The sequence below is a fragment of the Scyliorhinus torazame genome, chromosome 11, assembly GCF_047496885.1.
Source record: "Scyliorhinus torazame isolate Kashiwa2021f chromosome 11, sScyTor2.1, whole genome shotgun sequence".
Taxonomy (NCBI): Eukaryota; Metazoa; Chordata; class Chondrichthyes; order Carcharhiniformes; family Scyliorhinidae; genus Scyliorhinus; species Scyliorhinus torazame.
The window spans coordinates 185,713,646-185,729,847 of record NC_092717.1 but is presented as its reverse complement, the minus strand read 5'-3'; the positions used below and the strand labels follow the sequence as shown (position 1 = coordinate 185,729,847).

The 16,202-nt window shown below is 44.9% G+C and overlaps 1 protein-coding gene across 3 annotated transcripts in view; it reads left to right on the top strand.

Moving 5' to 3' along the window:
* The window catches only part of nbeal2 (neurobeachin-like 2), a 519,702-nt gene that overhangs the window by 82,240 nt on the left and 421,260 nt on the right, over window positions 1–16,202 (top strand). Inside the window, exon 1 of one of the 3 annotated variants that reach the window (XM_072468152.1) lies at window positions 2,388–2,588. The exons of the other annotated variants lie outside the window; for them this stretch is intronic. Coding sequence (XP_072324253.1) covers window positions 2,547–2,588 — 42 coding nt within the window. The 5' untranslated portion in view covers window positions 2,388–2,546. Of the gene's footprint in view, window positions 1–2,387; window positions 2,589–16,202 lie in introns of those variants that run through there. 3 annotated transcript variants of the gene reach the window in all.

Below are 16,202 nucleotides of genomic sequence, written 5' to 3'. Positions count from 1 at the left end.
TGTTGCCACAGGCCATTGTCAACAAAACAATTTATGACCTTAATTGTTGAGAATATTGTCAAGATCCCAGATCTTTGTCACAAATCCAAATTCTTTGTCATAACTAGATATATTTTTTCAAATAAAAATCTCTGGAATATTTACAGCATGGCTTTTCCCTCAATGATCCAGGACAATTTATATCGAGCAGACCTGTTACAGGTAATCTCTGTCCCATGTGCTCCTACACATCTAAACATAAACACACTGATAGGATTGGTCACCAGATGGATTCCAGAACTGAAGCACCAGCCATTCCCTTGCTCAACAGTTGAGCTTCCGGCCCTCCTCCCCACTGGACAATCAAGCTTCCAGCCCTCCTCCACACCCAATGGTCAGACATCCAGCCCGCCTCCATGCCAAACTATCGAGCTTCTGGCTCTCCTCCCCACCCAACGATTGACTTCCGGCCTGCCTCCCGGCCTGTACTCAAGCTTTCAACCCTCTTCCCCACCTGAAGGCCAAGTTTTCCATCTCCCTGCTCAACGGCCAAATACCCACTCTCGTGCCACTCGACAGGCAAAGCCTCCTGTCTTCAGGTCGTTCGACTGGCAAAGCTTCCTGTCCTCATGCCGCTCAATATTCAAAACTTCCCACCCTCGTGCCACATGACAGGTCAAGCTTCCTGCCCTCATGCCGCTCGACGGACAAAGCTTCCCGCCATCCTCCCTGCTCTCAGCTAAACTTTATGAGCGTTGTCCCACGGGACTGTGATAGGCCAAACCAAACTGTTCACAACCTTGTTGTCAGACTTGACTCTAAGGTGAGCTTCTAAGCACCTATCCCTTTTGTAACTAAGGCTGCCAATTGTCATATATCATACCAGTACCTCATTTCATCTGCTACTTAAAACGTGCGATTTATGCCTGTAGACTTGACAATTTCCATGCACTTCTCGCTGGACCAGGATTTCTTCTCTCAGTAAACATTGCCTGTGTCTTAGCATGCACCAAATACTATTTGCTATCACCCCTGTACTAGTTGATCTACATTGGCTACCATTCAAACAGTGCTCCATTTTTTAATGTATAATTCTCACCTTTGTTTCCTCCATATCTTTGTAATCTCCTTCAACTCCCCAGGATGTCTCCGTTCAAGCAATTCAAAGTTGATCTAGGCCCCAATCAATGCTTCCTCTTTCTTTTTTGTAGTATGTGGATTATTTTTTTCAAGCGCGTGGCCCCTTTAAATGATTTTACTCCGTAGCAATACATTTGTAATTTATAAAGACTAATTTGTGCACAACCTGCAGTTTGCTATGTGGTTGCAGCATAGAAGGAAGGTTGGGTCCAATAATGGATGGCATGCATAATCAAAGCAGCACCCAATCAAATAATTTTTTAACATGTTTAGCATGGGTCTGAGGATCATACTGATAAGCTTCCTTTCCCAACATAATCCACAGGGGGACTAGTTAGCCCTCTTTAAAAGCAGCAGAACATGCAAACCTTTAATAATTTAAAACAAAAGATTTCATAGGTGCTGATAAGGTCAGCATTTATTTCCCATCCCGAGTTGCCCTTGAGAAGTGGTGGTGAGCCTTCTCGTTGAACTTCTGCAGTCTATGTGGTGGAGATGTTCTCACAATGGTGTTTGACCCTGAGTTTCGGGATTTTCACTCCATGATTATGAATGGGCAGAAATGTATGCCAAAGTCAGGATGGTGTATGACTTGCAGGGGAACCTTGAGTTTCTGTTGTTCCCATTGTATTATTCGTGTCCTTTTTGGTTGTGGAAGTCGTGAAGATGGGAATTGCTGTCAAAGTAAACTTGGTAAGTTGTCCATGACCTGTTATTTGTTGTAATGTGAAATTGTATTTTTATAAAATATCATCTTCATGTGCATTTAGGCGAAGCAGGCCAGGCTGCATTTTTTTGCCCATCCTTAGTTGTCGAGAGAATAATTCTAAGTTGACCTTGTGGTGGAGTTGCTGTATAATTCATGTAAACTGCACTCACAGTGCAGCTGTGCTGCAGTGGGACGGTTAATGGTAATGCTGATGATCGAGCAGAATGGGCAGATCTCAACCAAGGTGGTGTTTGAGATGTTTGAACTTGCCGCAGCACCCCTAGGCTAGAGAGGGCAGGATTGGGCTGGTTACAATCTTCCTTGCAGTAGAATACTCTGCCGACTGTTCTTTTCCAACTTGCATGTATAGAATGTAAAGTAGCTTTAAAAAAAACATTGGAAGAGAACGAAAGAAAGAGGAGAATGGAAAAAAGGGCACAGAAAGGTTTGCCCCACCCTTCATGTAAAGAGCTTGTTGATTCAATGAGATAGGCTTTAGTAAAGGGAGTGAGAGAGGAAGCGTGTCGTTAGTTTGTCTCTGTGACTCACCACTTCCTGGCCTGTCTGTCGATCTGTTCAGGGTTGAGTGTACCATGGAGTCCCGCTCTGCAGAGAGTTTGTCGAAAGCTCACAGCCCAAACTTCCATCACTCATCAGTGTTGTCAAACAGTGCTCTCCACTTGAGCTCCTTGGGAGTGCCACTGTAAACGGGCTGACCATGGACCTGCCCATTTCCCAGCCTCCTCCGCCGGCATCAGAGGTAATGAAATCGTGAATTAATTTATTTTTATTGTGGTGCCTTTCAGGAAGTATTCATGCTGGGTTTTAAAGTAGACTTGAGGCAAGTAACTTCACTGCGAGCCTCCTGTAATGTACATACAGACCATTAAAATGCAGTACTTGTTTAAAGCTGAACAACCTTCATTTCCAAACTGTCTCAGACTGACAGCTATTCATTAAAAAACAGAATATTGTGAATGCTGGAAATATGAAATAAAGCTTCTTTCAGGTCGATAATCATGTGATCTTCTGATTGTGGATGGCACAGGTTGATAATTCTGTGATAATATTTGCATTTTCTCAGACCTTACCATTCGTGTGACAAAGCATTTCATCTGATGAGTTATATGTAGGGAAGCTTAGCAATTGTTCTGTGTCACAACCAACAAAGGGATGAATGACCAGTTAATGTGCTTTTTCTCTTATATTCAGGGGAAATGAAGGCGAGAAGTCCGTTTAATTATAAAAGTTCATTCTGGGTTGTAGGCATTAGTGGCAAGGCTGTCGTTTATTGCCCATTCCGAGTTCCTTTGAGAAGGTGTTTTTGTTGATTTTTGAACTGAGGTTGTGGTTCGTCACTTCAGAGGTCAGTTAAGAGTCATCAAAAAGTCCTCCGGACCAAGGAAGAACAGCAGGTTTTATTCCCAGAAAGACAGCTGGGTTTTTAACACGGTCACTATTTTTGCAGGGCATTATTTATTTGCGGAGTTTTAAAACTGAATTAAAATTCTTGAACTGGCATGGTAGAATTTGAATTCACCATCTTTGGATTTTTTTTTGTTTGAGACGCTAGATGACTAGTCCAGTGACATAACTATTACACCACTGTACCTCTTCTGACGCAAGATTTTTACCAGCAAGCTGAACAGGCCCATTTAATATCTCATCTGACAGACATCTTCAACAGTGCAGCTATTATGTGCAATTCAAGCATGTGGAATGCACGGAGCTTATAAAACAGGAATCGTTTATTCCGCTGGCATCAAAACCTTGTACACCGTGTTGGAAAAGCTTAACGCTGAAAAATGAATATTCGCAACTAACAATCCTGATCCAGTGGGAAACCATTGAGAGCTAAACTCCTGACCTCCTAATGAGCTGGGTAGTAGAGTTTAGTTGGTGATGCTTCAATTGTTCACTTCCTGTCACCACGTGAACTAGATTACCTATCTCTGAGATGAAGGGAATCCTCCCCTCCTCGTGGCTTCTCAGAATCAGGGGTGCTGTCCAGGTGGTCTGACTAGGTCTCCAGCAGCTGTATACCTGCCCCGCTTCCAATTCTTCCTGGTTCTCTAGCCACCGTCAGCGGCTTCAAGCTACTTAATTCTTGACCTTGGCTCTCACCACGATGCAACTCAAGTCCTGGACTTCTGCTCTCTCCCTCACTTCGTGGCACCTGGCTTCCTGCCCACCCACGGCCCCAACCCCAGCCTTGCCAAAGTCACTGCTCCCTGCACGGGAGGGGTCCACAGGGGCCGATCAATGCTCCTGCCCCAATACACTCTCCCACTATAGCCACCTGCTGGCAGAGGCCTAGCTGCATGTCATCCTTTCAGTATTGCACTTAAGCGTTTAGGGTATTGAATGGAATGTAACCTTCTAGAGTCACGATGAGCTAGTTAAATAAATGGTTAAATGGATTAAAGAAGTGAACTTTGTTTTTGTGGTGATATCCTCACCCCAACTTACTTTTCCAGAAAACAACACCGTGTTATTTCCTGCTTATGTCTAATGGGCACGAAATGTTAGACATTTTAGTTGCTGTGATATGAAGAGTCTAAAGTTCTGCTCCTTTTTCACAAACACACATTTATTTAATTCCAACACCCTTTGCACAGAACTCTAACTATACATCACCTGACAGAAGCCACCTGAAGCCCCTTTACATATCTGTGTCAATTAATGGATACTTAACATAAATGAGACAACTATTTGCAATGTCTCTTAACCCATTACTTAACAGTCTCCCCTTCCTTGGAGAAAAAAATAAATAATTAGGTGAAAACAAAATTTCAAGAAACTCAAAAACACACACATGATTTCCCCCCCCTTTTTTTTTTGTTTGGACGAGAAAGAAAAAAAAACAGTCACAGAAACAAGTGCCCTTCATTAATAATATCCAAAAGTTTCTGTGAACTCGCCCCTCTTTTTGTAAAACAGTCTGACAGTTGATAGCTCCTGTCGACCCATTTAATTTTTGTTATTTCCCCTCTGTCCAACATCTGCTTCAAACTTGCGATGTCTATCCGTAACCTCTTTTCATTGACACATTTTGTAGCGTGCACATTGTCCCACAGGGATTTATTGTCAATGTGACAGTCAATAGGTATATTACCCAAATCCCCTAATCCCAAAGTTTCTGTCAATATCATACTTATATAAAAGGCCATTTCCACCGCCTCTACAAGGCTTAACGTCTCAGCAGCCAAAGTGCTTTTGACCACTCTCTTTATTTTCTTTGTTTCCCACACAAGCGGGCAACATTTACCATTGTTCCCCAAAAGGAAAATTATAAAACCTCCTGCGCTTGAAACCCCATCACATAAATTTGAGTAGGACACATCACTATAAACCATGAGTTTCAAATGCCTAAGGTCACCTAAAACCATCAGCCGACTAATTGCTATTGGGCTGATGCTTTCCAAATAAGCTTGCTGACGTAAAGTTGCCCCCAACTTAGTCTGTCCAATTTCCAGTCCAATATATTTAAATGCACCGGAAGCCTGACATCCAACCCTGAATTCTTTCCTCAAACCAGGGATTACAATAGCTTCAAAATCACTAGACCCACCCCACAAAAAATCATCAACATGCATCATAAAAATGCCAGAAAGATTTCCTTTATAGTGCCGGTAAAACATTGCAGGTTCTGCTTTCAACTGGCAACAGCCTAACTTTAACAAAACTGACCTTACCGAAAAATACCAGACTCTAGATGCATCATTTAATCCATATACACATTTGTTCAACTTCCAGAGTACCCCTTCTGTGTTAGATGCTTTTTTAGGAAGACGGAGAAAAATGTCTCTCTGGAGCTGATGCCCCTGCAAAAAGGCAGCTTTTATATCTATAGATTTGCGTTCCCATGCCTTTGTGGCTAATAGAGCCAAGAAGATCTTTAAAATAACCTTTCCTGCTGTAGGTGAATCTACCCTTAAATCCTGATCTTCTAAGTTTTCTTCAAATCCCCTTGCCACAAGCCTGGTCTTTGCCTTATAAATTCCATCCGGAAGAACCTTTTCCGTGCAAATCCATCTGTGGGATAGAGCTCTTTGTCCCCTATCCGGTGCTTCCGTGTATACCCCAAATTCACTCCAACTATGCAATTCTTGTTGTTTAGCTTCTTTGATAACTTTTTCATCTAATTTATTGGAAGCCACCAAAATCTCACGTGTATGTGGGCTTCTACGCCTATTAGTATTCGTAGTCCTACTCGTGTTCCGAAATCTTGATAAACTACGTCTCCTCTCCCGCCTGGTATCTCGTTCTGTACTGCTACTGCTTGATCTTTCCCTTCTGCTGTGGGATGTCCTTTCAATAGTTCTTGACCTTTTCCTGCAGACCTGTTCACTATCCGATGTACTATCTGAACTGGCACTGCGTTTCTGTGCCCTCCATTTTTGAACTTCGTTTTCCCAATCCATTGTCTTGACTCCTTCCCCTGAATGCTGTACATTCAACCAATGTTTATACTTTTCAGTGGCCTTCCCTGATCTACTAATAACAGTTGCATCCTTCCATTGACTAGACCCTTCAGGCAAGTATGTCACCTTTGTACCAACTTTTGGCAGTTGCCCTTTCGGAAAAATGGCCTGTTCTAATTCATCAGAAGTGTTGTGTTCCTCCACAGAAACCCGGTCTATATCAATTAATTGGTCCACGTAGTTCTGTAACACATGCATACCAGATGACTCTGGTTTCTCATCATGTCTGTCTGCTCTGTCTAAATTTGAAAATTTGTAATCTGTACCCATTAACCTTGATGAATGTACCCTAACAGTTTGATTAACATGTTGCAAAATAATTGTTTTGCCATCTATGCCTATGATCTTCCCTTGGCCTTTCCATTCATTAAAATTGTCTCTCTTGTAGTATACCATGCCTCCTTGCTGAAAAACGGCATCTGATGGCCGTACGTTATGTCTTAAAGCTCTGCGAATTCTTTCAGAGACTTCTGCTTCCAAAAAAGCTTTTCTACTGCTATGTAATGCATTTAAATGTTCAGCAAAACCAGAGCCAATTGTAGTCCCCTCCCAAGCTGGAGGCTGGTCATCCAAAATGGATGGAATTTTAGGATTTCTACCAAACAATAATTGATAAGGACTATAGCCCCCAACCATCTGCAATGAATTATTTGCATGTACTGCCCATGCTAAAGCTGCATTTAGCCTGCAATTTGGTCGATCTGCCAAAATTTTCTGAAGCATGTCATCGATGACAGCATGATTTATTTCACAGACACCATTACTAAATGGGCTTTCTGCAGCCGTATTCATAACTCTGATATTCATGTTTTCACACATATCCCTAAACTCATCATTAGCAAATTCTCCCCCATTGTCCGTAAGGAATTATTCCTGTCCCTATCCATTTTTCTACGATTTGATCCAGAATTATTCTCTTCTCTTTACTTCGTACAATCGTTGATTGACTAAATCTGGTTGCTAAATCTACAAAATGCACAATAAATATATTATTTGCTTTATCCCAGATCTTAAGGTCCATGGCCACAATGTCGTTAAAATCCCTGGCCAAAGGTAGGGTTACTATCGGTCGTGCTGGTGTCCTTCTGTACTTCCTACAAACTTCACAGCGGTCACTAACCTGTTCTATCAGTTTAGTATAGTTGTCATCCCTTACCCCTGCATCCTTTAATAAATTTTTCAGTCTCTGAGGAGACTGATGTGCAAATTGCCTATGCAGTTTTAATACCACAAGCTTTTTATCAGCTAAAGTCCCATTTTCAACTGCCATTAACACCTCATTAACCACTCTACTTGAAATATTATTTGTCAGTAATGGAATACATTAGTGTCCCGGCTGTGTAAATTGTAAGTCCACAGTCTTTCCAAAAACTGTTGCCTTATCCTGTTCTATATCCAGTTTCATGCGTGCTTTCTTCATCGACGGTCTGCTCAGAAGCAAAGGTATCTCACGTGATACAACATCCGAGCTAATGAAATGATTCACTCCGGCAATATTGCAAGGGACCACCACTCTTTTCAGCGACTTCAGAGTATTATCATCCCCAAACCTGAAACTTGTGGAACTTTCAAATTCCTTAACCTTGTTACGATTTTCAGCATTCAAAGAGTCAAGGTAACATTTTAACCAGTCAATTCCACACACAGTAGATGTGCAGCCACTGTCCAATACAGCACAGTTGAAGGATTCTGCAACCAACACCCTCATTACCGGCGTAAAACTGCTTGTCAATAGGACAATGCCTTCTTTCTGGTCATGTTTGGATCTATTCCGGGTCATGTGTCGCTTCAAACACTCTATCATAACGAGTTGGACAGTTGAAAGCATAATGGTATTGAGAGTCACATCGAAAACATCGATTTATCATGCCCCCTGCATTTCTGGGGTTCATCTTTCTATTGTAGGTTCTAACTGGGTTTCTGTCTTCATAATTTCCTTGTCTCGGTCTCTTTCTACAGTCTTGAGCCCTGTTCGTAGCCATACGATTTTGCCATCCTGTTAGTAGTGGATCTTCAATATTCTGCCTTATTGCAAGCTGACCTATTTGGGTCATCAGAGCCATCGGAATCGAATGTTTCCCCAGAAACTTTTGTAAAGCTTTTGTCATCTGTTCGAATAAGCTATCCTTATCAGTAAACTGAAGTCCTCAGGAGCCTATCCATGTTGCTCACTCTAGCACAGTCAAGTAATTTAAAGGCCAACACAGACTGTGGAAATTCCAGGTTGTGTTTCTGCAGCCTTTTATATAGCCTGCCAAATTCCATTATATAGTCTTTCATGGAGATAGCCTCCATTTTCCGGAACTTATCAAAATCCGACCATGCTTCATACGCACTTAACAAGTCATCTTTCTTATAAATCTTATCCATATAATGTAATAAAGTCTCCAGACCTCCTCCTGAGTCTAACTCTCCCAATTCCACCTCAGAAAGCACTTTTTTGGATTTTACTGCCATATGGTCGAGAAAGAGCCAATGCCATACCTTGTTTTCTCTTTCCCAAAGCAGTTACCTTAGTCCACATAACTACTGCACTTCTCCATTGGTCGGACGATTCCCTTTCAGAAAATAAGGGAGGGTAGTCATATCCAGCCATCTTTATCCTCGATTGAGCCATATATCCCTTTAATAAAAAAAAAAAAAAAAATTCTCACTCACTCCTTGGTTTGATCTAGAAAAGTTGTACCTTTCAACCCTTCACATTTACACAGCAACCATCCTCTGCTACCAATTGTTAGACGTTTTAGTTGCTGTGCTATGAAGAGTCTAAAGTTCTGCTCCTTTTTCACAAACACATATTTATTTCATTCCAACAGCCTTTGCACAAAACTCTAACTGTACATCACCTGACAGAGGCCACCTGAAGCCCCTTTACATATCAGTGTCAATTAATGGATACTTAACATAAATGAGACAACTAATTGCAATGTCTCTTAACCCATTACTTAACACGAAAGATCTGCATTTTGTAGCATTTTTCATTACCTGAATGTCTGAAAATGTCTTGCAGCCAATGAAATACTTTTGAAGTATAGCAATTTAAATAATATAGGAAACACGCTGGCTAATGTTCACACAGCAAGGGCCTGCAAACAGCAATGCAATATTGTCCAGATTATCTATTTTAGTGCTGTTGGTTGAGGTATAAATATTGGCCAGGACACCAGGAGAACATGGAACAAACAATTTACAGTGCAGAAGGAGGCCAGTTTGCCCATCGAGTCTGCACCGAACCTTGGAAAGACCACCCACTTAAGCACACACTTTCACCCTATCCCGTAACTCAGTAACCCCTCCTCACCTTTTTGGACACTAGGGGCAATTTAGCATGGTGACAGCCAATCCATCTAACCCACACATCTTTGGACTGTGGGAGGAAACCGGAGCACCCGGAGGGAACCGACGCAGACACGCCTGTTCTTCTGCAGATAGTGTCATGGAATCTTTTACATTCACCTGAAAGGGACAGGGTGTCTGTTTAATGTCCCACTCCCTCAGTGTTTCATTGGATTATTTTCACAGGCCTTGGAAGACAGGGGGATGGTGGATTAAACCTACAACCTTCTCACACAGGAAAGGATGCTATCATTGGGCATAACTAACACTAAAAGACACTAGCAAAGCATAAAGGGGCAATGACCAGAGACTGAGAATTTCCATTTTGGCCTTGACTCCTCGAACTATGGCATCAACATAAAATGATTTGTAAAGCCCTGTCTACGGGCATCACCATTGGCTGCTTTGAAGTAGGCTAAAAGCACAACTATTTCTATTTCTATGAAGCAATTCTCCAGACCGCAGTTTCTCACGGATCTTTTGATATTCATCATAGAATTCATAGTGCAGAAGGAAGTCATCCAGCCCATCGAGTCCACACTGGCCCCTGGAAAGAGCATCCCCTCCCAAGCCCACACCTTCACCCTATCCCCACACCTTCACCCTATCCCCACACCGTCACCCTATCCCCGTAACCCCACCTACTCTTTTATTTTTGGACACTAGGGGCAATTTAGCATAACCAATCAACCTAACTTGCACACCTTTGGACTGTGGGAGGAAACCGGAGCACCCGGAGGACACCCACGCAGACACGGGGCGAACGTGCAGACTCTGCACAGACAGTGACCCAAGTGGGAATCAAACCTGGGACCCTGGAGCTGTGAAGCAACTGTGCCAACCACTGTGCTACGTGTTGCCCTATATTCGTAATTTAGAAAACCTAACTTTCTGGCAGTGCACCAGAAATGGTCAAGTAAGGCTCCAGTCAGTGGATCATGATGAAATATCATCCGATTGACGTGACTTTCTTACACGTTTTCTAGATTATTACTTCAAATCTCATGACAAATATTCTTGTGATGTATCCACTACACAACCACACATAAATTCATATGCGTTCCATTTGGAGTAACCTGAGACCATAAGACATAGGAGCAGAAATAGACCATTCAGCCCATCGAGTCTGCTCCACCATTCAATGAAATCATGACTGATCTGAAATGATAATTGCCAACTCAACAATGAGGCGAATAATTGATTTGATTTAGATCTCCTTTCAATCCATTGGCACTGACGACAAAATGCCACCACCAGCCACTGTGCCAATGCAAATAATTAACTGAACATAGACCAGTGAGTGAACACTTTCTGCTCTGTGTGGTGTTTTTCCCCTGGGTAGCGATCAGAGAAGCTCTGAATCATTTTTTATATTTAATCTTATAATTCTAATTTACTTTCCAATTGCAACTTACTGACTTGAATTTTCAACCTGAAGCAGGAATGGGTTTGGGTGTGGGCCTGTCAGCAATCTCTCACTAATAACTAAAGGGTCAATAACGAGGGGGCATCATTTTAAGGTGAGGGGCAGGAGGTTTAGAGGGGATTTGAGGAAAGAATTCTTCACCCAGAGGGTGGTGGGAGTCTGGAATGCATTGCGTAGGAGAGTAGTAGAGGTGGGAAAACTCACAACCTTTTAAAAAGTACGTGGATGAGCACTTGACATGTGATAACATTCAAGGCTATGGGCCAAGTGCAGGAAAGTGGGATTAGTGTAGATTTAGAGTAGTTTTGTCAGTGCAGATACGATGGGCTGAAGGGCCACTTCTCTCCTCTATGACCCAGTCTGCTGACAGGGTCCCATCACTGGCCCATCTCTAGGGAGCTAACTTTGGCAGGTGACAACTACCCAACCAGCTATCACGGGTCACCATTTGGGCCAATTGACGGCACTCTTCACACACTGGCTGGAGGCAAACTAGTCTCCTGATATGACTGGAGCCTCACAAAGATGGAATGGTGCTGGCATCTCAGTGACAGGCCAGGGATATGTGAGAGAGGCTGGAACCATGCGAACCTGAGCGAGATCCAGATTAACATTTTTAAGTAAGCCATTAGTCTCACTTAAATACATCACCGACCGATGCTCCCAAAGCCCAAGAACGAACGGCCATGCCTGGGGGACCTCGCCATGGTGCTGTTTAGCACGGGTCCACAGAAACGCCGCAAACTGGTTCAACAGTGTGCCTGGTGGCTCTGCCAGGCTGGTAGGCGCATTGCCAAGGTGTCAGGCTGGAAGTGCCTGAGTGCCAGGCAGTGCCAGGGATCAGACCAGGGGGTTCCCTGCTATTATGAGTTGGGGGTGAATGGGGAGCCTGGAGATCCCCCTAACAGGTATGTTGCGGGGGTGGGGGGTGGCGTTCTGGCAGCCGCGGTGGGGATGCCAGTAGGGTCGAGAGATTGGGGCAGTATTTAAAAATGGGGTCAGTGCGGCCTCAGCAGGGCGTTTCTGACCGAGGCTGAAAATAGAGAGTCCCATTTGATTTCAGGGTCATTCTCGGCGCCAACACACCGCTAAATGCACCCAAATTGGGACTCAATTTTGGGCGTTAAATCATGCCCTAAGTCTACAGCCTGTCTGAGAACCAAATCCCACACCTAGATAGCAGGACCCATCTCAGTACAGGTGTGATATATTTAGATAAGAAGATATGGGAGGAGGCACAAGTGGAGCATAAACACCAGCATGTACTAGTTGGGCTGAATGGCCTGTTTCTGTGCCATATATTCTACCTAATGTAATACTGTGTAATTATTTACTTATTCTCCCAAGGGAAGTGTACACATTCAGGCCTGCAGACAGGCTCATCTCCCTTTATTGACAATGCACTTTAGACATTTGCAGGTAAATTTATTCTGCCACCATGAGTGTAGAGCACGCTTAATGGTCAAGTTAGCCTTCTCCTACCCGTCATTTTTATATGTCCGAATGTATGATGCTACATGTCGCTTTCTCTTGCATTCAATGCAATGTGGATATTTTTGCAGTGAAATGATAGTCATTTTAGGGTTACGGTAATGTGGAAGATTGATTAATACCCCACATACCACCCTCAAAAATCAGTCCCTCCGCCACCGACGTACAGTGGCAGCAGTGTGTACCATATACAAGATACACGACAGCAACTCGCCAAGGCTCCTTTGACAGCACCTTCCAGACCCACCTCTACCACCTAGAAAGACGAGGGCAGCAGATGCATGGGAATACCACCACCTGCAAGTTCCGCTCCAAGCCACTCGGCATCCTGACTTGGGACTACATTGCTATTCTTTCACAGTCGCTGGGTTAGAATCCTGGAACTCCCACCCTAAAAGCTGCTCTTATATTCATTTATGGATGTGGGGCTACTGGCTAGGCCAGCGTTAATTTCCTATCCGAAATTGCCCTTGAGAAGGTGGTGGTGAGAGAATGTAATCATGATCAGATAATTTGGTACTGCTAAAATTGAAGGATAAACTTTAACTGGGGAGACCTCTCTTGCTGTTTCACTAGTGTTGTAGGATCTTTTATGTCCACCTGAGAGGGCAGATAGATTTAATGTGACATCTGAAAGACGTCACTTCTGACAATGCAGCACCCCTTAAATGCTACGCTGGCGTTTCAGCAGAGATTTTGTTCCTGGAATGAAACTTTTAACCATCTGATTCAAGCAAGTGCCACCAACTGAACCACAGCTTAGAATCCAAGGAGATTGTTAGCCTTCTGCATAAATGACTGATGTTTGTGTGATATTTCTTGTAGCAGTTTTTTCGGCCACTTCAGAGGACAGTTAACAATCAACCACTTTTGTTTGAGACTGGATTTGCATATACTCAGGACAGCATAATTTAATGTTTCAAATTTAATTTAAAATGGATGTGCAGAAAGCATATGGTGAAAACATTGAGTAACATTTGGCCTCCTGTAATTTTTGGTGCTTTATCAATGTTACCAAAATAAACACAAACTTCAAAAAGTTCTGACGATGGGGCTTTTGTCAGTTGAATCTGAAACCAGGAACTCCATTAAGAAATAAATAAAGTGCCCTGTGTTGGTGGGGGAATTTGGGGCATCTGTGGTGCTGAGGCTGAGCACCAGTAAAGCCGATTGGTCATATCTTTGCAAAAAGGACCTCATTGAGTTGCTCCCAGGCAGTCTGGGTGTGTGGAATATTGAGAAGCTCCTCACTCCTATCGCTCTGAAGACTGAAAAATAATTAGATTCATTGTGAGAGAGAGAGAGAGAGAGAAGGCACAGAGTGTTATGATGAGAAAGCAGGTAAGAGGGGTTAACTCCAAACAGATGATCCAGTTCAATCTTCCCTCTCTGTCAGTGTTTTAACTGTTTAGTGTTTGTTCTGTTGTTAAAAATGCCGAATAATTTCTCCACCCCAGCCCAGTCACATCAGTTTCTGCTTGGGAGTTCGGTTCTGACTCTGCATTCTTCCCTCCTATCTCTGGGGTTATTTCATGCTCAACTAATTTCCTCTCGCCTTCTCCCATTCTTTCTTTCCTCCTTCCTTTCCTTATTTTCTATTTTGCTATTTCATTTGCCTTCCCTTGCTGATGAATCAAGCCTACCCCCTCTCCTTGCCATCTATGCTTGTTTGTCTCCTCCGGTAGGTAGGTAATTAGCCTTAGTACATGAAGGACTGCAGACACCTCTTTCCACATTACAGAGAGATAGTTGGTTATTTAGCTTGAGGGGCACCATTCTGCATTAAGCAAGGCAACAGGCCGCCATGAACTATCACAGCCAGTACGGAAATAGAATCCACACTGTTGTTCTGCACCACGCTCAAGCCATCTAGCTTATCAAGCTAATGTCTCCCCATGTAAGACTGATTGTCCACAATTAGAGGTCATGGACTGGATTCTTCGTTTCTGAGACTGGGAGCGGGATTCTCCGACCCCTCCCCCCCGCCGGGTTGGAGAATCCCCACGGGGCGGCGCGAATGCCGCCCCGCCACCCTGACGCTGGCTGCCGTATTCTCCGGCGCCGTTTTTTGGGTGGGGGCGAGGTTCATGCCATGCCCGTCGGGGACCGTTGGCAGCAGCCCCCCCCCCCGGCAATTCTGTAGGCCCCGATGGGCCGAGCGGCCATCCGTTTTTGGCCAGTCCCGCCGGCGTGGGTTACGCATGGTCCCACATGGCGGAACCAGGCAGGTATGTCCTCATGGGGGCGTGGGGGGATCCGATCCTGGGGGGGTTGCGCCCCATGATGGCCTGGCCCGTGACCGGGGCCCACCGATCTGTGGACAGGCCTGTGCCTTGGGGGCACTTCTTCCTTCTGCGCCGGCCCCTGTAGGGCTCTGCCATCGCGGAGAAGAGAACCCCCTGCGCATGCGCCAAAATACACCGGCCGGTCTGCGCAGGCGCGGAACCCCGCCGGCGGTTCCACGCATACGCAAGATCACGCCGGCCCTTCGGCGCATGCACAAACTCACGCAGTCCCCTCGACACCGATCGGAGCGGCGCCAACCCCTCCGCCATCCACCTAGCCCCTGAAAGTGCGGAGAAGTGCGGCTGTTGACGCCGGAGTGGTTGGCGCCTGTTCTCCCGCCGGCATGGGGACTTAGTCCTCCAGAAGGGAGAATCCCACTGTAAGTGTTGATACTGATGTAGGATTCGTGGACTTTCATGACAGCAAAAGTGGCGCCGAACCTGAATCAATTCAGCAACTGTGGAGGGGCCACGTGGAACACAATTGATTCCAATGAAAACTATGGCGATTCTTCGGGTCTGTGATTGACACTCAGGAGGCTGACAAGTGATCCGGGGGTGTCGAGGGGGGCTCCTGGGGGACATTATTTGGCAGGCTGGGTCCTTGCACGGCCGGCGCCATGTTGTACGGCGCGGACACCACAGGCCGCCGCCATGCGCATGCGCGGCCACTGACCCGGCCATTCTCCGGCCGTATCTGCAGGTAAAGTCGGGGGCTCTACACTGCATGGCTGCTAGCCCCCCACCGGACGGAGGATCAGTGCAGCTGTTGCTCTGGTTTTTCTGGCATAAAACGCCACTGTTCCCACGCTGGCGTCAGAACTTAGTCTGCAAATCGGAGAATCCAGTCCATTATATATATTATGGGCAGGATTCTCTGTTTGGGAGACTAGAGTCTGGATTCTCCAGTCCCCCAGCCATGTGTTCCTCGGCTGCAATCTGTTCGCTAGCGGCAGGATTCTATCTTCCCGTTGCTGACGATGGGATTTTCCATTGTCACCACCCCCACACTGCTGGGAAACGCGTGGGCAAGGGTGCACGTCTGTTGGGAAAAGTGAATCGCAAAGACCAGAAAATTCCGGCCTAAGTGTTGCCACTGGGACTGAATAGCGTGCGATTTGCGTTCCCATTGGGGACGCTATTCGGAAAGTGAGTCAGGACATGCAAATGGGCCAGCTCTCTGCCGGTGCAAATTCAGAGCAATTACCCCAGCCGAGTGGGCATTCTAACCACTGGGGCCAGAATTAACGCTAAAAAAGCCTGGCAGCTGGAGCTCTTTTATCGCACTCCATTTATCACACACTCACTGCAATATCAAAGAGTGCTCATAGCATACCTGCTCCCTAAGATCG